This window comes from Ctenopharyngodon idella, chromosome 19 (genome assembly GCF_019924925.1).
Source record: "Ctenopharyngodon idella isolate HZGC_01 chromosome 19, HZGC01, whole genome shotgun sequence".
Classification (NCBI taxonomy): Eukaryota; Metazoa; Chordata; class Actinopteri; order Cypriniformes; family Xenocyprididae; genus Ctenopharyngodon; species Ctenopharyngodon idella.
Window position 1 is genome coordinate 15873014 of NC_067238.1, and position 24467 is coordinate 15897480.

General features: G+C 39.7%; 1 protein-coding gene across 1 annotated transcript; it reads left to right on the forward strand.

Moving 5' to 3' along the window:
- Positions 1 to 5731: 5731 nt before the first annotated feature.
- LOC127501329 (E3 ubiquitin-protein ligase TRIM39-like) lies at positions 5732 to 24263 on the forward strand. The gene is made up of 16 exons (XM_051873274.1): positions 5732 to 5871; positions 7380 to 7471; positions 7864 to 7937; positions 9267 to 9353; positions 9504 to 10045; positions 10707 to 10796; positions 12911 to 13144; positions 13236 to 13374; positions 19160 to 19186; positions 19338 to 19877; positions 20669 to 20691; positions 20800 to 20889; positions 21010 to 21243; positions 21335 to 21473; positions 23238 to 23264; positions 23420 to 24263. The coding sequence occupies exons 4-16, from the start codon at positions 9287 to 9289 to the stop codon at positions 23977 to 23979; spliced, it is 2712 nt and encodes a 903-aa protein (XP_051729234.1). The 5' UTR covers positions 5732 to 5871; positions 7380 to 7471; positions 7864 to 7937; positions 9267 to 9286; the 3' UTR covers positions 23980 to 24263.
- Positions 24264 to 24467: the final 204 nt, after the last annotated feature.

Here is a 24467-nt window from a genome sequence, read left to right on the forward strand (position 1 = left end):
TTTTGTATTATTAGAGTCATGCGCTGACAAACAGAACTCTCAAATACAATCAAAAATACCACAGTGATATTGAACTTAACTGTCTGCTATACTTTACAAAATGTCCCACACTTTAGCCACTAGTCTAAACTGTTGTTTTGCGAAAATACAATATTGTTGTAGTGTTGTATGTAAATACATTGCTTTCATTTACTCAGTTTTGTGACTCTACATATCCTGCAAGTTGAAACTCAAGTAAAATGATCAATTATCAAACAGTAAATATCAGTCTTTTGGTCTAAGAGCCAGTAACAACACCTACATTTACAATCTTATCAGAGATTATTGTTCTTGCACAGGATGCTTATCTTCCTGAGCTCACTATGAAGGGGACGTACCGAAGTTTCCCCTGCAGATAATATTGATCCGAATCACAGTAGTTTTCAGTAATCAAAAATGCTGTGGTAAAGAGAATTTTTTAAACATGGTTTCTCCTCTCTTATCTCAGTCTTTGGAATTTTGCAATTGTCAAAAGAAAAAAAATCAAGCATCACTATTACTATTACTCATGCTTTTAACTCAATTTTTTTTTCTTTTTCTTTTTTTTTCCGGAAAAATCTCCATGCGCACACTCATGCGCACTACATTGTCACTGTCACACTGCTGGAAAGACTGCATCTTCAGTGTCGAAACCAGGACATATTCACTATCTGCACGTCACCACAATCATTAGATGTGTATCTACCCTGCCTGTGCTGTCACTGGCCTTCAAAACGGTCTGATATGACTCAAATATTGACTGATGAGTCATGACTTTATTTTCCGCACATGGATGCAAGTCTGCCAAGCAAACAAATGACAGGATCACATCTCTGCAGAAAACAACGCTGACATTTTTGTGCCATCTAGATTTTATCTTGTACTTGATTGTGATTAACGTTTGCTGTCAAATAGAGTAAATAAACTAGTAGATACTGCCATAGATATAATAAAATGTCATTCAGGCATTCTCAAGCACACAGAGATGTGAAAGATTATGACAGAAGCACAGATTTATGATTCAACAATTAAACAATATAGCTGCAAGCAGCGATGACGGGCACAAGCCCTGGTCACGTCGCCACCTCGGTGGCTTCAGGGCAACTGTGCATGATGGACAATATGCATTTAAACTGGGTAAATGTAAAAGAATTGTGTCAAGATATGAGACTCTTCCTGTTTTCCTTTTTGTAATTACTTTACTCACTCGCCATGGCAAAACCGTTCGAGATATCCAATATCCGTTCACAATTAACGGCTTCCTATGACGGATTAAGCTAAATCAACAAATCTTAACCATCACATCTAGTGTATACAGCTTAATTGATATTACTTAATGGATATTAAAAATGCAAATTTAAAAAAAATGATAAAATTGTAAAAAAAAACAAAAAAAAAAAAAAAAAAACAAGAATCTTCCAAGGATCACTAAGTGTGATAGCAGCACATCTGACACATAAAACACTGATAGCAGCAGTCATTGTGTGGGAATGGCGGCCTCTACTGGAGACTTTTGGAAATGACTGCTTATTTTCTGTATGTGTAAGGCAATACAAAAATATAGAAAGCACTCAAAATGATTTGCATATCTTAAATGTGTTTATAAATCACTATTTTGGAATCTATTCCAAAAATTATGCCATTTTTTTCTCTGGCATTGTTACATGAACCATTGTTGATTGCCATCTTTTCCCAACTTCAAGCAAAACAGTTCTGTAAGGGAAGGCCCACTGTCTTAAACTTTGAAATGTCCTGGTCCTAGTAGTTTCAAGGATAGTTTGAGGATCCACATATCGGTATAAGATACTATAAGCCTGACTATGTCAGTTTATTTTCCTACAAAGATGATTTTATTAGCAGACTTTGTTCTGGAAACTGATAATTAATTGGTCTACGACCTTACTGTAGTTCAGAGAGATTCAGAGAAAATAATGAACTTGATCAACAACAATATAGATGCCGAAACGATTAACCTCTTTAAACAACAGAATATTTATTGAGCCGTTCAAAGAGCATCTGATACTCACAGTTAAGAGATATATATAAGAGAGATTGAGCTGAACAGGTTTCTAATGGAAGTTATCTGGTTTAGTAGATTTATGTTGAACTGGAATAAGTTGAACTGAACAGGTTTAAGCATGTCAAATACTCAACTACTTTAGAATTAAATAATAAGAATGGGTAACTGAAGATCTGACTTTGAAAGTTTTATTTTAACCTCAGTGACCAAACAAACACTCAATATTACAAGGAGCAAATCATTGGTAATAATTTATACTGTGAAATACAATTTTTCTTGACAAGGCTTGAAGAGGAAAAAAACAATGGCTGGTTCTTTACCAACATCAACAAAAGAAAAAAACAAAACATGAGATCGAGTAAATATGAACCACCATGTAAGTCAGTAACCATGAATGACTTTCACTCTTCTCATACAGTAATATTTTGAAATATAAAGATCAGGAATGTACAGTAATGGATCAAATAATTTCAGCTTAAATCAATATTTCTTATTCATCCATCCATCATCTTTTTTTGTTTGTTTTGTTCATTTGTTTATTCCCAACATTATTAAATTCAGTGTTTGTTTCAAGTATATCGAAACCTTAGACTAGTAGTGGTAAAAATGAAATTATACTCTAAATAGGAAACTAAAACCGCCAGTAGGTGGCGGAAAATCACTGTTTCGATGAACATCATTCATCATTCATTCTTTCAACGATTCATTCAGCTTATTCATCATTGGCTCGCTTGATGCGTGAGCAAAGACTATAATGAAAATATTGTGTCTAAAATGTAACACAAAATTAACTTCTTGATTATTGAACTGTATGTAATCAATATCACATTTGCAATTGTGCAGATATTCAGGAAAACAGCACACTTGCACGTAAGATATTGCTAAACTATACAAACTTTCTGTATAAACAAAGAAATTTATACAGGTTTGGAACAACCTGAGGGTGAGTAAATGATGACAGAATTTTCATTTTTGGGTGAACTATCCCTTTAAGGCGTAAAATCGTCAGCCCTAATTGTAATGTTCATATGCAACATCACATCTACTTTCAGTCTAAAGGAATGACGTATATGAACGGTAAACACTGACTGGCCAACGCAGTTCAAGTCAAGTCAAGTCACCTTTATTTATATAGCGCTTTTTACAATGTAGATTGTGTCAAAGCAGCTTTACATTGATAACTGGTACATTGTTTGGCTGCACAGCAGCTCTTAAAGAATAGTGTCAATGCAGGCAGATCAAAGCACTGTTGAATATCAAATGTCAAGTCAAGTGTCCCCAACTAAGCAAGCCAGAGGCGACAGCGGCAAGGAACCCAAACTCCATCAGGTGACATCAGGTGGCAGACAAGTGGCAAATTGGTGTTAAAATGGAGAAAAAAACCTTGGGAGAAACCAGGCTTAGTCGGGGTGCCAGTTCTCCTCTGGCCAACAGTGCTTTGTTACAATTCAGGTTGCTATCATAAGTCCAATAGGATCGCAACATTAAAAGTATTTATTTCAGTTCCATCCAATTGAGGATCGTATTGAGGATCACGCCGGTGTCAACAAGAAGTTCATTTCACCAATGAGAAACCTTTCGGCACACCCCCTACATTTTGGCATGCCCCTACCTTTCGGCACGCCCATTACTCCACGCTGCAACTATCCACGCTTGACTTTTGCTGAGACCCCACGGTGCGAGCTCGGCAGCAGACTTCTTCTAGACAGTTAAAGTGCCGTAATCGACTCGTAGGAAGATCGCTAGTGTTCGGGACAGGGCCTAAATCTCTGATAAATGTGTCTGTATTGTTCTCTGTCTGTAGACTCAACTGATAAAGAAACAGAAAGACGTGCAGCAGATGATCCAGGACAGAATCAAGAAGATTCAAGACGTCAAACACTTAGCAGAAGTCAGACAAGTGAGTTAAATTATGTAATTCAGTTTTCTTAAATATTTATTACATCAGTTAGTTCAGCTCAGGGGATTTTCACTGTTTGCATCACTACGCTTTTTTTGTGTCTGTTTGAGACAGACTGTTTTAGTGGTGGCGATTTTACAGTGACTCTTTCTGCAGGTTACATCGATACACCATTAGGTGGCGACAAGTGACTGTTTTTGAGAGAATAATCAATCTTAATTGATTTAGTAACAAACCGACTTGTTTAAAGGGGTCATATAATGCCATTTTTACAAGATGTAAAATAAGTCTCTGATTTCCCCAGAGTGTGTATGTGAAGTTTTAGCTCAAAATACCCCACAGATAATTTTTTATAGCATGTTAAATTTGTCACTTTTTGAGGGTGAGCAAAAACGCTCCGTTTTTGTGTCCCTTTAAATGTGAATGAGCTGCTGCTCCTAAGAAGAGGTTTAAGAGAGCTCTTGATAGCATAGTGTTAGCAGTGCAGATTACCTCACTAGAATACTCACTGAAAATGTCAGAAACTGTTCAGCCTTTTATGTTCAAACCGGAGTCAGACAATTATGCAGAGACTCAAGAAGTGACAACTTTTAGAATGCAACTAGACATTTCTGAATGGTTAGTTGATGAATTTATGTAGCTGATGTGGGATATCTTAAAGTTATTGATTGCATATTCTGACATGATAATCTATAAATCGCTCATGTGGGAACTGTTGTAAGATCCTACAGAGTCAGAGAATATATGCTGCATGAAGATAGAACAGGTATAGTTTAGTTTAATTACGGTTATAATTTGTCATGTTGTCATCTTGCTTTTATGACATGCTATTGCATTTGTGTTAAGTACTGTATTGCAATAACATGGCCTCACCCCTTTGTTGTGTTCTCGGGGGCAGGGTTTATGTTAATTTTAGGGTTGGTATTGTCACCAACCTGGGAAGAAGCTCATTGTAGTCCCTACCAGCTGTTTGTTGTAGTCCTTAAACAGAGAATTCTTTAAAAGAAAATATCTTGTTTTGCTTTGAACTTTGAGCGTCGTATCTTTGCAGATGTTGTTTATGCTCTAACAGCAACATTACACACTAACTAAAGTTAAAAAAGTGAAATCATAATCAACCATCCCTTTAAACAAAAGAAGGAAACAAACCCGGGAACACCACTACTGTATGTGCTGCTCAGACATGTTCAACAATTGTTTCTGCTGCAGTTTTGTTTGGAAGTTGGAACTTTTCGCTGGCAACACAAAAATAGAAAAAGCTGTCAATATTGTGTCTATAACGTAAGTTACTGAATAGCATGTGACATCTCTCCTCAACAAGACACATGATTTGAGAAGTAATTCTTTGTAGTCAGTGCAGGATTCATTTAAAACCCCTTAAAACACTGAAGCAGAGCAATAGTAGGCTACCATTGATTCTTGTCTTAGCAAACACCACTAATAATTAGTTGATTGTCCTGGTTGAGCAGAGAAACACAGAGGAGGAGAAAGCAGCCTGTGTCGAGCTCTTCACTGATCTCATCCGCTCCATTGAGAGATGTCAGACTGAACTGCTGGAGATGATGGAGGAGCAGCAGAAAGCAGCAGAGAAACAGGAGGAAGAGCTCATTGAAGAGCTGGAGCAGGAGATCACTGAGCTAAAGATGAGAAACACTGAGCTGGAGCAGCTCTCACACACTGAAGATCACCTCCACCTCCTACAGGTCAGTCAACATCTCTCTGATCAATGATAATGCAGTATATGACACCATAACACTCCCCATGCTGAAGGATTTCTCCTCTCTCCTGCTGTAGATTTACTCATCCCTGTGCAGATCTAGAAACACCAGGAACGGGTCTGAGATCAGTGTGAAGACTGATGAGAGTCTGGAGACTCTGAGGAGAGCTCTGACTCAACTGCGGGACACTCTACAGGAGAAACTCACACAAACTGGTATGACAATGTCAAATACACTGTACAGAGTCGGCATGATTTCAAAAACAACACATCCCAGCGCCAGATCGCCTATTTTTTAACACAAATGAATGAATTGCTAATCAACTAGAGATGTTTCTTTTGTATCAGTATCCGTGCTGTGAAATGTTTTAAAAAAGTGGTTGGGACAATATCGACCCTGGCAAAAAGTGGTCAGCAGCCTATTTAGAAATGTTTAAATAATTTGAATGAATGATTTGTAAATAGTTCAGTTGTTTCATCACTGGATGTAGGGCTGCACGATTAATCGTGTTTTAATCGCGATAACGATATCTGCTTCTTCCGATTGATTACAAATAATCGTCACAATACTGGCCCGCTCGTTATTTATCTTGAAAACGTGTTTTTTCTTTGGGATATGCCTGTGCTTCCTAAAGATTTTACCAGTTTTCATAATGTTAATCAGTTGATCATATCATATCGCCACTGGGACGTAGGCTACTAAAACGCTTAACATGAAAACGCTTAACGTGAAAAAGCTTAACGTGGCTTAATTTACTAAGTCAGTGTTATTAACAACCCAAACTTAGTGAACACCATACTAATAAAGCATACTATGTACAGAAAAGCAGATGAGCCCAGAATATGAACGCAACATGTTTAATTAAGCATTTTCCTCCCATAAAGAAAACGCTTAACGTGGCTTGATGTACTAAGACAGTGACATTAAAAGACCAAACTTAGTAAACACTATACTAATAAAGCATACTATACAGAAAAATACTTAAGTAAATACTCAGTACATTAAACCACGTTAAGCATTTTTCACGTTAAGCATTTTAGAATGTCCCTTACGAATTTGCAGGGCAATCTGAATCTGTGGTTTGTCTCATTTGCAAACGAATTGTGTTGCTTTAAAATCAAATGTGTTAAAAACCACATGTTTTGTATTGATTTACCATCTAACGAAGTTATCATAGTTGGTTAAATGAAGTCGGTGTGCCACCTACAGGCCTTTTGGGTGAAGTGTAGGTTGGTAAAGAATGTGCAAAATGGCCATAACTACATTACCCTTTTTGATAGAATAATCGTGATAAATAATCGTGATTATGATTTTGAGCAAAATAATTGAGATTATCAGTTTAACCATTATCGTGCAGCCCTAACTGGATGAATCGTTTTTGAACTAATCTCCTGAATGAATGATTGTTGCCACCTACTGGTGTAACAGTGTAATCTATACAATCTTTATTTGAAGCGACAAACTACTTTCAAAAGGTGATTTGCTCTATTTTGACTGCTTCTGTAGACATCAGTGTTTATATCTGAACTATAAACTTTTATCCAAGTACTTCTGTGATCACTTAAATAATTGTAACACAGAAATAATGATACAGTGTGTTTGAAAAAGACCTAAACTTTACAACTGCTCTCTCTGGTTCAGCGTCAGCGCCAATGCAGATTTGGATGTCCTAGTATGATATTGTACAAGGTTTAATACATACAGGTGAATCATTGTCATTTAGGAATGAGAGGTGGATTATGCCACGGATTACCTACCAAAGGAGACAGTCCTGTACTTTTACGTGAGAGGAGGGTACATCGCCACCACAGACGCGTGAGTCTGATGTCGTGGATAAGTATGTTGCCGTGTGAGATTCAAATTAGGCTATACATTGTCAGCGGAGCTGTAATTTAAGCAAAACAGTAGCCTAATTAAAATGAGCCCCACCAACTCTACAGATGAACACATACATTCAGTAATTATAATCCAGTAATATAATCTGAAATTTGACATTCTGCATTTTTACTCTTGATATTTTAAGTATATTTTGATTCTAATACTTTTGTGTTTTATTAAAGGAATGGCTCCCCCAATCAAGAAATTTCTGTTATCATATCTCGTTCATGTTGTTCCAAACATATATGATTTTCTTTCTTCTGTGGAACATAAGTTATTTCTGAAAATATGTTTCTCAGAATGCCTTGATTTCATTTTACCCTGTACAGATTCAAGGCATCCCATGCCAGATGCATCAAAGAAGCCCAAAAACATGATCAAGCTCCTCTGTGTTTCACAGCGGGTATAATGTTCTTTTCTTTGAAAGCTTTTTTTTCTTTTTTGTCTGTGAACATAGAGCTGATGTGACTTTCCTGAAAGCTCCAGGTTTATCTCAATTGTCGAAAGGACATTCTCACAGAAGCAGTTTTTTCCTGTTTGTTTTGTTTTTCTTAGTTCAGTGTGCTGCTCAGGCAATCATACAGGATAAAGGATGAATCATACATTTTCATAATTTGTTCTTCAGTTTCTAATATCTTGTACTTTTGTTTTGTAATGTTGATTGGGTTTTGAGCAGAATTTGTCCTGGAAACTCTTAACAAATGTTGCCAAACAATCAAGCTTTTGTAAGTCTGTTGAAATCTCTTCCTTCATGACCTGATAGCAACATCAGTCCCAAAACAAACAGACACACATTAACCCAACACACTGAATACAGAATCAAATGTAAATACAGGAAGAGCTCTGACATCACTGTAGTTCAGAGAGATTCAGAGAAAGTTAATCTAAATTGATCAACAATAATATGAATGTCTGAAATGATCAACCTCTTTAAACAACAGAATATTTATTGAGCCATTCAAAGAGTCTTGTGGACACATCTGATACTCAAAGGTAAGAGATAGAAATATAAGAGAGACTGAGCTGAACAGGTTTCTAATGGAAGTGATCTGGTTTAGTAGAGTTTATGTTGAACTGGAATGAGTTGAACAAAATCAGGTTTAAGCATGTCAAATACTCAACTGCTTTAGTTGTTTACTGCACTGAAATTATATCAGAATTGTATTAAAAATATGCCATTCGATTGATTATAAAGCAAAGTTTGATCTTTCTGTTATTTTGCCACATGACATAAAGACTAAAGAATCAGGAAGTAAATGACCAGCAGATAGACTGAACACAAACCTGCTACACTGCAGCTGAAAATCTAATTTATATTAAAGGGATAGTTTACCCAAAAAATGAAAATTCTGTATTAATTTACTCACCCTCAAGTTGTTCGAAACCTGTATAAATGTCAGTAACCAAACAGATCTTGTCCCCTATTTACTACCATAGTAGGAAAAATAAATACTATGGTAGTCAATGGGGGGCGAGATCTGTTTGGTTACTGACATTCTTCCAAATATTTTCTTTTGTGTTCAGCTGAACAAAGAAATTCATACAGGTTTGGAACTACTTGAGGGTGAGTAAATGAAGACAGAATTTTTGGGTGAACTATCCCTTTAAGGAGATTAAAACTACACCAAGACATACAGTATATCTGTTAATTTTGAGGGGAAAGGTTATCTGTACTTAAATTTCCTTTCAAAAGCAGTTCCTAGTTCAGGTTGTTTTGTTTTTCCTTAAAAAGGCATCAAGAGAGGAAGAGCAATGGCAGAATCTTCCTCAACATCACAGAAAAGACGAGAAAGGACAGGGAGTGTGGATATTCCTCCATGTGAGTCAATAACCCAATCAAATCTCTTAAATTTTATCTTCTTGAAAGAAGCCACCTTTTTTCTAGCTCTGCACATTGTGGACATTCTCTCAACAAGATTTTGACTTTACACTAGTGTATATATTTTATCTTCATTATTTCTCTTTCCAGGGATGTCATCCTCCAGCGATCCACTGACTGAGGAGCTTCAGTGCTCTATATGTCTGGACGTGTTCACTGATCCAGTCACCACTCCATGTGGACACAACTTCTGCAAGACCTGTCTGAATAAGTGCTGGGACAACAGCCAGACCTGCAACTGTCCATATTGTAAAGAAACATTCAAGATCAGACCTGATCTCAAGATTAATACCACACTCCGAGAGCTCATAGATCACTATAAAAAGAAAAAAACTGAAGCTGTGAAAAAACCTGAAGTTCTGTGTGACGTCTGTGAGGAAAGAAAGCTGAAAGCCCTGAAGTCGTGTCTGGTGTGTCAGAGCTCTTACTGTGAAACTCACCTGGAGCCTCATTTGAGAGTAGCAGGTTTAAAGAAACACAAACTGATCAATCCTGTGAGGAATCTGGAGGACTATATATGTCAGAAACATGAGAGACCTCTGGAGCTGTTCTGTAGAGATGATCAGACATGTGTGTGTCCGATGTGTGATGTAACAGACCACAAGAACCACAACACTGTTTCTTTAAAAGAGGTGCGTATTAAATACTAACAATATTCCATCAATCAAATGTTGTCCTTTTGAGATAAATGATCTTGGTGTACTTTTAAGGCTCATTCACCGACAGACACCAGATTACAGCACATCACTTCTCAGACAATCTAATGCTGATTCAGCACGTTCAAACAGTGAAAAAAAGCTCGGACAGATGGCAACAGACTCCGAGTTTATTCTTCTTTCTGCCGTCAGACAATTAAATAAAAAAATGCACAAGGAAGTTGAATAGATATTATTCTTTTTAAACACCAGGAGAATTAATGATAAGAGCTAAATGTAGTAAAGAGCAAAATGTAGTAAAGTCTGTCAAAACTTGGCTGTGTGTAACAGGTTATAAACAAGCGACTAAAGTTTATTCAAGATCCCTGATCAGTCAGTGTGATTTAAACAGTCTGAGCATCACGTTTCAGTGCTGATGGTTTTATGAATCTGGTACAGTGATGCAGCTTTGAAAAGAAGGTGTTATGTTTGGGCCTTCAATATTAGACCAGACCATAAAACTGCAGCACGTTTGTCAGTGCAACAAACTGCTGTTACTCGTTTCACATGTGATTGGCCATTTACATTCAAGAATACAATGTATAAGACAGGAAATCACTGTTATGATAAATGTGTCTGTGCTGTTCTCTGTTTATAGACTCAGTTGATGATTCAAGACACGCAGCAGATGATCCAGGACAGAATCAAGAAACTTCACGAAGTCAAACACTCAGCAGAAGTCAGAAAAGTGAGTGGTTGAGGGTGGTTGCCAAGGAGTTGTGGATGATTGGTAGATTTTTTTTTTTTTTTTACTGGATAATTGATTAGGGGTCAGGCACCTCCACACACATTTATTGGACACTAGGTGGCACTATAATTAGTACATTGCTTTAGTTCAGAACTTAAGAGCTATAAGAGTTAGTTGAAATTCTTTTTTTCTCTAAATGCCAAGTTGGCATGGGGGCGCTACAACTGAAAAACTCTCTTAAAGGGGACCTTTAATGCCCCTTTTTGTGACTGTCCTCCTCCAAAAAATGACCCTATAGGTCGTTTTTACAAGCACCTTATTACAACTTAATAATTACCTTTTAAAGTCATGCGCCCTCTAGCTGGCGTAAAAATAATGACAGTGTCCTGTTACGTCTGTCGTCATGAAATGACGTATGACAGTCGTTACCAATCAAAATGCATGTTCATTTAAATGCAATGTGTGGTCATTTTACACTGTTCCTTACCCACCATTTGTCCTATTTCCATTTAGCAAAACTCAGTTTTTTAATAACGACTACACCTACCCCTACCCTAAACCTACCCTTAAAGATTTATAGTGCATATACACTTTGAGCACATGAGTTCCCTGGGATCGAACCCACAATGACATGATCACATGATTGCATATTGTTGTATATTGCAATGCTCTACCATTGAGCTACGCAAAACCCAAAATATGACGCAGATAAAAGGGTACAATGCATTAAAATCAAAGTGTCCTGTAGTCGATAGGGGAGCAACTTTAGTAAACGTTCCTATGGGTCGTATTTCAGGGAAGTGACAAACGACCTATATGGGCGTATTGGTTGGAGGACATGTTGCCCTATTTACAAGATGTAATATAAGTCTCTGGTGTCGGCAGAATGTGTCTGTGAAGTTTCAGCTCAAAATACCCCACAGATCATTTATTATAGTTTGTCAAATTTGCTCTTATTTGGGTGTGAGCAAAAACACGCCGTTTTTGTGTGTGTCTCTTTAAATGCATATGAGCTGCTGCTCCCGGCCCCCTTTCTAGAAGAGGGCGGGGCCTTTACAGCTTGCGCTTCAGATACTCCGGCCAAAAAAAAAAAAACAACCTGGAGAATGTCACACAGCCAATACGTCAGAAATTGGAGTAAAGTTGATTCAACTCATTGGCTAGCATGTACTTTCATGTTAATCTAAAAATCTTTCAGAAACAACTTTTGCAAATCCAGCGTTGAACTGACCCTCAGATGCTGAGAGTCTATGGAGACTCTCATGTTTCTTTGGTACATCCAATAACAGAACATTTGTAATTTTTTTTAATTTATTTATTTTTTTTTATTTTTTTTTTGGCACAGACATTGTATTTCTGCAGCTGCTACAGCAAGGAAACAGAAATGGTGGACTGCTGCGGCTCACTCAGGGTGACATCTATGCTAATAGGGTAGATCATGACCAGTCATGGGCGGGGCTTCCCTCTACTCTTACGTATCTGGAACTGCTCATTTGGAGAGACTTTATATGATGTATGGAAATTATTTTAAAAAAAAAGAGTTGGATTTTTACCATTATAGGCTGCTTGTTTACACACACTGTGGACACACAGTGGATAAAATGCTAACATATTCTTCAAATATTACTCAAAACGAGGCTGTGTACCAAATCTTGTGGATGATTCTCACAAAGAAGATGGATATAAAGTTGTGCTATAATAAATACATTTACATTTTTGCTAGTTTCACTGGTAACACTTTAGTTTAGAGTCCAATTCTCACTATTAACTAGTTGTTTTTTAGCATGCTTATTACTATGATATTGGCTGATTATTAGTACTTAAAAAGCACATATTAATGCCTTATTCTACATGACCATATTCTACATCCCATAATCCTACCCAATACCTAAACTTAACAACTACCTCACTAACTATTAATAAGCAGTAATTATGAGTTTATTGAGGCAAAAGTCATACTTAATATTAGTTAATAGTGAGAACTGGACCCTAAACTAAAGTGTGACTGTTTCACTATATATGTATTACCGTATCTTCTATATGTGCCATTGGTGCTTGGATCTGATTATCTATATTTAGTAACTAGTAATTTGTTGATTGTCCTGGTTGAGCAGAAAAACACAGAGAAGGAGAAAGCAGCCCGTGTTGAGCTCTTCACTGATCTCATCCGCTCCATTGAGAGATGTCAGACTGAACTGCTGGAGATGATGGATGAGCAGCAGAAAGCAGCAGAGAAACAGGAGGAAGAGCTCATTGAAGAGCTGGAGCAGGAGATCACTGAGCTAAAGATGAGAAACACTGAGCTGGAGCAGCTCTCACACACTGAAGATCACCTCCACCTCCTACAGGTCAGTCAACATCTCTCGGGTTAATGATAATGCAGTATATGACACCATAACACTCCCCATGCTGAAGGATTTCTCCTCTCTCCTGCTGTAGATTTACTCATCCCAGTGCAGCTCTAGAAACACCAGGAACTGGTCTAAGATCAGTATGAAGACTGATGAGAGTCTAGAGGCTCTGAGGAGAGCTCTGACTCAACTGAAGGACACTCTACAGGAGAAAATCACGCAAACTGGTACGTCAATATCAAATACACTGTACAGATACATATATGATACATATATTTATCACCTTTTTATATAGTAAAAAGAATCACTAATGAAGAAAGAATAACAAGTTCTGTCATGAAACCCTAGATTGAGCAGGCTGATTGGTCCTTAACTCAATTTGGTAGCGATCACATTATCTACATAGCGCAGCTGATTGGTTGCTGTTGCATCAGAGGCTCAACATTGAAATACTGCTAGTGTTTGCTGTTAGCAGTCTGCAGCACGCTTTCAGAAAGCATCTGAAATCAACATCTAGGCAGGTAGGGCTCACAGAGAGCGCCTGCAAGCCTCCAACTCGTTTGACAGATGTTAAAGCTAATAGCAGAGCAGCTTTGAGCAACAGGGGTCGGATGTCGGCGGATTGTAATGGTTCAAAGGGAGGGCTCCGAAGGGCCCTCAGAACCGTAGACAGGTCCAATGTAGAGACAGTAAAGGGGTGAGGTGGGTTTAGCCACCTAGACCCCTTCAAGAAACGGACAACAAGTTTGTTCCTGTCGACCGACTGTCTGGCTACGGGAGCATGCAAAGCTGCTATAGCCTCCACATAGACGTTAAGAGTGGAGGGGGTACGACCCTCATCCATCAACACTTGAAGAAAGGACAGTATCAAAGATATGTCACATGCAGATGGGTCCCTAGTGCTATGCATTAGGAGGAGAAGACCACCCATTTAAGGGTGTAGAGGCGTCTTGTAGTCGGGGCTCTAGCCTGTGAAATAGTATTTAGGACACTCTCGGAGAGGTCTACAGGCTCCCATCGAGAGGCCATAGGTGCAGAGCCCACAGCTCGGGCTAGGGGTGCCAGATTGTCCTGTTCACCTGAGAGAGGAGGTCCCGTCTCAGGGGAATGGGCCATGGTGCTGCTGTGAGCAGCTGAGATAGCTCTGAGAGCCAATGTTGGTTTCTCCAGAGGGGGGCCACTAGGAGAACCTTGTGTTCGTGTTCCCTGATTCGCCTGATAACCTGAGGGACCAGGGCAATCGGGGGACAGGCGTAAAAAGGTGTAAAGGAGAAGGCTGGGCCAATTGTGGGCCAGCACATCCCTGTCCTTTGAAAAATAAATTAGGCAATGAAAGTTGTCTTCTGAGGCAAAGAGTTCGGCCTCTGCTCTCCTGAAGATCTCCCATATTTTCTGAACCGTTTGGGGATGGAGCATTCACTCTTCTGAGGAGACATTTCTCCGGGACAGCATGTCTGCTCTCTGATTCAGTTTGCCTGGTACATGTGTTGCCCTCAGTGAACAGAGGTTGCACTGTGCCTATTCTAAGAGACCCTCCACCAAAGTGATGAGGCACATGGAGGAGAGCCTGCCCTGGCAATTTATGTAGGACACCACTGTCATGCTATCCGAGTGGACTAGGACATGGTGTCCCTCCAGGCATGGCAGGAAAGTCTGAAAGGCTCAACAGACTGCCAGCATTTCCAGGCAGTGATGTGCAGCCTGCTTTCCTCATATGACCAAAACGCCAAAGGCTGGTCTGCCTTCGCACAGGGCTCCCCAACCCATGTTAGGCACATCTGTGAAGATGACCTTCCTCCTGCATATCATCCCTAGGGCCACGCCCTGTTCGAACCAACAAAGGTTCTTCCCAGTGGCCAGGGCCGCAACGCAAGCTTGGTTCACCTTGATACGTAAGAGTCCATGACGCCAAGCGTGGGATGGGACTCAAGGTTTTAGCCAGTACTGTAGGGGCCGCATGCGAATCAGGCCCAGCTGTAGTACCAGAGATGTAGAGGCCATGAAGCCTAGCATTCTCTGAAACACTCTGAGAGGTAGAGAGGTTCCAACTGTGAAGGTGGCCGCAAGCTGCAGTATGGCCAGGATGTGCTCTGGTGAGACTACAGCCCTCATTTGGGTTGAGTCAAAAACTGCTCCCAGGAACGAAATTCGTTGGCTGGGAGACAATGAGCTTTTGGCAAAAAGACCCTGAGCCCCAAGCACTCTAGGTGGCTGAGGAGAAAGGACCTGTGAGACACTAGCTTGGCCTCCGATTGGGCTAAGACGAGCCAGTCATCGAGGTAGTTTAGAATGCGGTTTCCTATCTGTCTCAGAGGGGAGAGAGCCGCGTCCATACACTTTGTGAATGTACGAGGAGCTAGGGACAGTCCAAATGGGAGGACTGTATATTGTTATGCCACTACCTTGAAGGCGAATCTCAAGAAGCGCCTGTGATGGGGGGCTATCTGGATGTGAAAGTAAGCGTCTTTCAGATCCAGATAAAAGAACTAGTCCCCAGGGCGTATATGCGAGAAGATCTGCTTCAAAGTGGTCATTCTGAACGAGCACTTCATAAGAGCGTGATTCAGAAGCCTGAAGTCAAGGTTGGGCCTGAGACCGCCATCCTTCTCGGGGAAAAGGAAGTAACGGCTGTAGAAGCCTGACTCTCTCTGAGCTGGCGGAACTTTCTCTATGGCTCCTTTAGCCTGCAAATTGTTGGGAACCACGCCACTAAAGCGCAGAGGTTTTTGAGCGAATTGAAGTACATAACCTCGCTTTATTGTCCGCAAAACCCATTTTGACACTAGGGGATTGCCTGCAAGGCCTCGGCCCATGTAGCAAGGGGTTGAATTGGTTCAAGCGACGGATCGCTGCGAGGGGACCTGACGCTTGTGATATGTTTGTTTTATCTTGTTCGCTATAACAGTGGTACAGCACCCGGAACTGAATGGGGTGTTAGGTGGCATAAATATTCATGAAGAATGCTATTTTAGAGAGAATATTTATATGAGTCTCCATTGATAGTCATAAGGGAGAACGTCATACATTAAGGAGCTGTTAGCACTGCATTCAGCTGAACGCTGTCAGTGCTGTGCTCACTCTCGCAGCGTGCATAGAACTGGGGAATCCCCTTGCTGCAGGGAGGATGAGACACGTGGGAATAGACTGGCGTGAGCTCTCCTAGTCCCATTCAATCAGTCTTGCGATTGCATTGCTCCTTTGTCTCATGCTAGAGATAAAAAGAACAGTGGAGAACAAGGGGAAGAGCCGTTTTCAGAGAAAGCGGTCTGTGAATGCAGCGAGACAAGACTTGTGCTCTCATGGTGAGAGCGTCCATTTTGAATGGAGGCAGCTTGCGGGGGGCGGGGCCGTCAAGTTTGAAATTCAGCATTTTTCCACAAACAACAGTGAAATAATGTTATTTTAGAAGAAATATATTCCATGAGTCTCACCTGATAGTAAGGGGAGAATGTCATGTCATAGAGCTGTCAGTGCTGCATTCAGCTAAGCACTGTCAGTGTGGTATTCACCCTAACAGCGCGCGTAGCACCGGGAAATCCCCTGCTGCAGTAAGAGTGAGACACGCAGGGTACAGCCCGGCGAGAGCTCACTTAGTCCCGTTCACTTGTCCCTGTAACCTTTTGTTTTTTATCTCAGCTTGAGAGAAAGAGAACAGTGGAAAACGAGGGAAGGAGCCGCTTTCTAGAAAAAGCAGTCCTTGAGAGCGCAAGTCTCGCCTCGCTGCATTCACGGACTGCTTTTTCTACAAACCCGATTCCAAAAAAGTTGGGACACTGTACAAATTGTGAATAAAAAAGGAATGCAATAATTTACAAATCTCATAAACTTATATTTTATTCACAATAGAATATAGATAACATATCAAATGTTGAAAGTGAGACATTTTGAAATGTCATGCCAAATATTGGCTAATTTTGGATTTCATGAGAGCTACACATTCCAAAAAAGTTGGGACAGGTAGCAATAAGAGGCTGGAAAAGTTACATGTACATATAAGGAACAGCTGGAGGACCAATTTGCAACTTATTAGGACAACTGGCAACATGATTGGGTATAAAAAGAGCCTGTCAGAGTGGCAGTGTCTCTAAGAAGTCAAGATGGGCAGAGGATCACCAATTCCCCCAATGCTGCGGCGAAAAATAGTGGAGCCATATCAGAAAGGAGTTTCTCAGAGAACAATTACAAAGAGTTTGAAGTTATCATCATCTACAGTGCATAATATCATCCAAAGATTCAGAGAATCTGGAACAATCTCTGTGCGTAAGGGTGAAGGCCGGAAAACCATACTGGATGCCCGTGATCTTCGGGCCCTTAGACGGCACTGCATCACATACAGGAATGCTACTGTAATGGAAATCACAACATGGGCTCAGGAATACTTCCAGAAAACATTGTCGGTGAACACAATCCACCGTTCCATTCGCCATTGCCGGCTAAAACTCTATAGGTCAAAAAAGAAGCCATATCTAAACATGATCCAGAAGCGCAGGCGTTTTCTCTGGGCCAAGGCTCATTTAAAATGGACTGTGGCAAAGTGGAAAACTGTTCTGTGGTCAGACGAATCAAAATTTGAAGTTCTTTTTGGAAAACTGGGACGCCATGTCATCCTGACTAAAGAGGACAAGGACAACCCAAGTTGTTATCAGCGCTCAGTTCAGAAGCCTGCATCTCTGATGGTATGGGGTTGCATGAGTGCGTGTGGCATGGGCAGCTTACACATCTGGAAAGGCACCATCAATGCTGAAAGGTATATCCAAGTTCTAGAACAACATATGCTCCCATCCAGACGTCATCTCTTTCAGGGAAGACCTTGCATTTTCCAACATGACAATGCCAGACCACATACTGCATCAATTACAACATCATGGCTGCGTAGAAGAAGGATCCGGGTACTGAAATGGCCAGCCTGCAGTCCAGATCTTTCACCCATAGAAAACATTTGGCGCATCATAAAGAGGAAGATGCGACAAAGAAGACCTAAGACAGTTGAGCAACTAGAAGCCTGTATTAGACAAGAATGGGACAACATTCCTATTCCTAAACTTGAGCAACTTGTCTCCTCAGTCCCCAGACGTTTGCAGACTGTTATAAAAAGAAGAGGGGATGCCACACAGTGGTAAACATGGCCTTTTGACAGAAAACATGGTAAACTGTTTTGAGATGTGTTGATGCCATGAAATTTAAAATCAACTTATTTTTCGCTTAAAATGATACATTTTCTAAGTTTAAACATTTGATATGTCATCTATGTTGTATTCTGAATAAAATATTGAAATTTGAAACTTCCACATCATTGCATTCCTTTTTTATTCACAATTTGTACCGGCAAGCGACACGCTCAGAGGTTCAGCATTTTACAACAAATGCCGGAGAAATATGCTCTTTCAGAGTGAATATATTCCGTGAGTCTCACCTGAGTCAGGGGAGAGCGTCATGTCATATTCAGCTGAGTGCTGTCAGCATTGAGCTCGCTCTCGCAGTGAGAGTGCTCGTCCTCAATGCATGTGGCTTGTGGGGGCGGAGCTGGCAAGCGACACGCTCAAAGGTTCAGCATTTTACAACAAACGCTAGAGAAATATGCTCTTTCAGAGGGAATATATTCCATGAGTCTAGCCTGAGTCAGGGGAGAACGTCATGTCATATTCAGCTGAGTGCTGTCAGCTCGCTCTCGCGCTCTTGTAGTGAATATAATATTGAACATTCATTATTGTGTGCTAATAAATTTAACACAGAATTGTTTTTAATGTTTCAGCAAAACTACTAAAGCAAACAATCCAATGAATAGACATCAAGGGTTTAAGAGGCAGATTTGATCTTCATGAGAAGAGGGATGTGTGTGAAATATCAGGCCTGAAGCTCCAACAGCTTAACAGTGCTAAAAAACACACATTGATCAGATAAAACATTATGTTGTACACAATTATTTAAATATAACCTTAAATCTTGTCAATAATTCCACACATAAATCATCTCAAAGATCTGATGATGTTTTATTGTCATGTGTCTCTACAGTGCTGAAGAGGATGCAGCAGTATGAAGGTACAGTGTGTGTCTGAACTACACTAGATTACATTCATATACTCACAGCTTCATCACTGACCTACAGGATGATTAAACACTGATTAAATATTAATAACATCATCACAAAATATCTGTATTAAGATGTGATTCATATTCTCTGTTTTCTCAGTGGATGTGACTCTGGATCCTGATACAGCAAATCCTGAACTCATCCTGTCTGATGATGGAAAACAAGTGAGACATGGAGACATTAGACAGAAACTCCCAAACAAACCAGAGAGATTTGATACGGGTGCATTTGTCCTGGGAAAGGAGGGATTCTACTCAGGGAGATTTTATTTTGAGGTGCAGGTGAAGGGAAAGACTGAATGGACTTTAGGAGTGGCCAGAGAATCCAGTAACAGAAAGGGATGGATCACAGCGAGTCCCAGTAATGGATTCTGGACTGTGCGGCTGAAGAATGGGAATAATTATTGGGCCTGTGCTGATCCTGCTGTCTCTCTGTGTCCGAGAGTGAAGCCGCAGCGGGTCGGTGTGTTTGTGGATTATGAGGAGGGTCTGGTCTCCTTTTATGATGTGGAGTCCAGCTCTCATATCTACTCTTTCACTGGTCAGTCTTTCACTGAGAAACTCTATTCATTTTTTGGCCCATCCTTAAACTATGCAGGTAAAAACTCAACTCCACTGATCATCACACCTGTCAAATACAGTAAATGAATTTACACCTCTAATATGAAATACTTGATGAGATAATGCTTCATGTAATAATGTTTAAAAACATCAAAAATATTCTCAAAGAACGAGAATCATTTATTGTAGCTGCTTGGTTTACATCAAAGTAATTACAGCATTGATTAATTGTTGTTTCTGTTGTATTGTGTCCAATATTCACCATGTGTCAATTAATTGAGTGTAACACTTAATAATCAACAATATTATTGATTTGACTGCACTGACACTGTTGTATGGGAACTGAACTGATCTGGATGATGACATCACTGTTTTCTGCAGAACTGCTTTATAGATGAAATGAACTAATTTAATAATTGATGATCTTTGAAACAGAATTGAATTAACACTGAACTGACTTCAGCTGAACAGTGACACTATTTTCTTTTAGAGCTCGAAATGATGTTTGTATCATTGAAATATTTTCCTGTTATCACTGTAAAGCTGCTTTAAAACAACCTGTATTGTATAAAACACTTTATGAATAAAGGTGACTGGCCTGATTTTTACATTTCAGGTTCACAACCATAAATCAGGTCATCTGTTTGATTTGTACATAAAATTCACCTAGAGTGTGGTGGCGTTATAAACATGTTAAGATGAAATTTTAAAAACAGATATTTTATTTGTAAAATTCAGTATTCATAGATATTTTGTTTTTACAGTATATTTCATCACAGTATAGAGTAAAAGAGTGAGCAAAGCTGCTTTAGCCAAGAGCTTGTAGATCACTATACAAAGAAAAACCTTCAGTTGCGTGATGTCTGTGAGGAAAGAAATCTTTTATAGAAGAGGTTAGTATTAAAATACTTAACTATTAAAATATTTCACTTATGAATTAAAATTCTGTCATTATTTACTCACCCTTATGTTATTCCATCGATCAAATTTTCTGTTTATAGACTTGGTGCATGATCCAAGATGTGCAGCAGATGATCCAGGACAGATTCAAGAAAGTTAAAGACATCAAACACTCAGCAGAAGTCATAAAAGTGAGTGGTTGTGGTTGGTTGCTTACTGGAGCTTTACATTCAGATAAAATACATGTCTGTAACATGAACTGTGCAGCATGCAGACAATACTTTAATTAGTTGATTGTCCTGGTTGAGCAGAGAAACACAGAGAAGGAGAAAGCAGCCCGTGTTGAGCTCTTCACTGATCTCATCCGCTCCATTGAGAGATGTCAGACTGAACTGCTGGAGATGATGGAGGAGCAGCAGAAAGCAGCAGAGAAACAGGAGGAAGAGCTCATTGAAGAGCTGGAGCAGGAGATCACTGAGCTAAAGATGAGAAACACTGAGCTGGAGCAGATCTCACACACTGAAGATCACCTCCACCTCCTACAGGTCAGTCAACATCTCTCTGATCAATGATAATGCAGTATATGACACCATAACACTCCCCATGCTGAAGGATTTCTCCTCTTTCCTGCTGTAGATTTACTCATCCCTGTGCAGCTCTAGAAACACCAGGAACTGGTCTGAGATCAGTGTGAAGACTGATGAGAGTCTGGAGACTCTGAGGAGAGCTCTGACTCAACTGCAGGACACTCTACAGGAGAAACTCACACTAACTGGTACGGCAGATTTATCTGAAAGATTGGTGAGATTGCTAACTTGTAGAGCCTTTTCTGTATTATCAGCACAAGGAAGACACAAGTGTAATAAAATAAATTTTATTAACAAAAGATAAACAAGAATAACTAACACAACTACTAAATGAATGCCATGAATGATAAAGGAATAAAGTGCATAAGATACATAGAATACAAGTGATTAAGTTGGGTGTGGCTATGGAAGAGTTACGTTATCTTATGGAAAGATAAACTGTTTCTCTGAAAAATAATAAGGTGGAGAACCTTATTATGCACTAAACAAATAAACGAAAGATTATTTGTTATTAACTAACATCAGCTATATTACATCTAATGGGAATTAGGAAATTATATACTGATAATATACAACAATGCCAAGGTCTCTGGAAAGAGGTTTGGTTAAGTGATATTTACGTTCCACATGGTTGAGTCCGATGACGGTGACGTCTTCCACTGGTTGTGCTGGGTGACAATGCAGTGAGGAGAGGAGTCAGAATCTGTTTCAACAGTCTTGAACACGAAGCTCTGCGGGATGCTGATCTCCGGAAGCACCAAAGGGTCCTAAAATCTGGAACACGCAGATGAGGCCCTGGTGTAGGTGCAGAAGGTCCTTAACAATCTGGAACACGCAGACGAAGGTACCTTGGAGTGAAGGTTTGCTCTCCTGAGCTTAACCTTGTTGCAGATGTCGTTACTGTCTCGCTGGACGGAAACTCTGAACGTAGTGTTTGTTAATGTCTCTTTCCTCACAGGCTGGAGGCTCAGAACGTGGTCGTCTCTGTTGCTGCCTCGCCAGCTGTAGACTCAGATCATGGGATCTGTTGTTGTCTCTCTGGACGAACCAGAGGCTCAGAACGAGAATGTATCTGTCAATGCCTATCCCCGTGCAGGACAGACTCAGAACGGTGTATCTGTTAATGTCTCACTCCTTACAGAGTTGAGACCCAGAACGGTATATCTGTTATGTCTTTCCCCTTTGAAGGGCAGACTCAGAACAAGGAATGTCTGTTGAAAGGGTACCTTTATCCCTTTCCGATGAGGAGGAGATTGCAGTTTGGCGCTTCTCCATTCGAGCGCTGTGATTGGCTGCTGGCATCAGAGGGGACACACATAGTGTGGCCCACCCTTCTTTCCCCTGTGGAACTCATTTGCATAAAGCACAAAGTTGGAAGTCTTTACAGTGTCTTTAAAGTTTACCAATGCATTTCTCACTTTCCAAACCACCACCAGAATACCTTTGGCAATATTCTAAACAAATAGAGACTAAACATGATGGAAGAAGATTGAACCGTCATGCTTTCATTCAATTGTACATTAACAGCTGAATCTGTGTCAGATGTTGCACTACAAATAGCTGTCACTGAGAATACTTATTCCTGTGAATAAGTATGAAATGGATGTGTAGTTTGCATCAGTTCTAAGGTTTTCAAACATAGTTTTGAATGGCTTTGGATGGATCTTTGTGATCTCTCTTTGCTTCACCCATTGCTAAATATCTATACATACGTATATTTATCATCTTTTAAAATCAGTAATGAAGAATGAGTCTGGTTCAAGCTGAAATAAGAGAAGTATGTGATCATGTGTTTGTGGCTCATTATCATCAGCTCACAGTTCTTCTTGCAGAGAACAGCTCATTTTCAGCTCTAATTTCAGAAAACATGCAGTTAATGCAACTTGTAGAAGCTTCATCTCTGTAACCACACCCATGATCTGATGATGTTTTATTGTCATGTGTCTCTACAGTGCTGAAGAGGATGCAGCAGTATGAAGGTACAGTGTGTGTCTGAACTACAGTAGATTACATTCATATACTCACAGCTTCATTACTGACCTACAGGATGATTAAGAATTTAATTAAATTTGACAAACATCATAACAAAATATATGTATTGTGATGTTGTGATTAATATCCTCTGTTTTCTCAGTGGATGTGACTCTGGATCCTGATACAGCTCATCCTGAACTCATCCTGTCTAATGATGGAAAACAAGTGAGACATGGAGACATTAGACAGAAACTCCCAGACAAACCAGAGAGATTTGATAGAAGTGCATATGTCCTGGGAAAGGAGGGATTCTCCTTAGGGAGATTTTATTTTGAGGTGCAGGTGAAGAAAAAGACTGACTGGGCTTTAGGAGTGGCCAGTGAATCCATCAACAGGAAGGGAAAGATCACACGAAGACCCAGTAATGGATACTGGACTGTGCGGCTGAGAAATGGGAATGAATATAAAGCCTGTGCTGGTCCTGATGTCTCTCTGTGTCTAAGAGTGAAGCCACAGCGGGTCGGAGTGTTTGTGGATTATGAGGAGGGTCTGGTCTCCTTTTATGATGTAAAGTCCAGCTCTCATATCTACTCTTTCACTGGTCAGTCTTTCACTGACAAACTTTATCCATGTTTTAGCCCATGCTTTAATGATGAAGGTGAAAACTCAGCTCCACTGATCATCACACCTGTCAGTCACAATATTTTCCAACCAATATGAAATACAGGATGAAAATAAAATAAATAAAATTGTAAATAAAAATGTGCTGCTATACATATTTTTCATAAATATTATTTATGAAAAATAAATTTTTTCATTAATATTTTAGTTAAAATAGCATGTTTCAAATTTAAAAATGTAACGTAAATTCCCTTTCAAATGAAAACTCGCACTGTGTCCGAAAACACTTTGGGGAACGCCTCCTTGTGTGTTTTCTTTTGAAATGTTATGCTACCCTCTATAGTTATCTGTACTGTCATCTTTTATGAGCAAGTTTGGCCAGCTTTTGTGTGAAATCAAATGAGACCAGAATCCATGCATTTAATAAAAGTAATGCTTTGTTTATAGTAATTTTGCCCAAAGTATCTTCATTAAATAGCTGTGCAGGAAGCCCTCAGGTGATCTGGAATCTCCTACCCAAATAAAATTGGAGTGGCGTAGTCAAGAGCAGTTTAAATAGCACCCCATTGCACAAAACTTAACTAAAC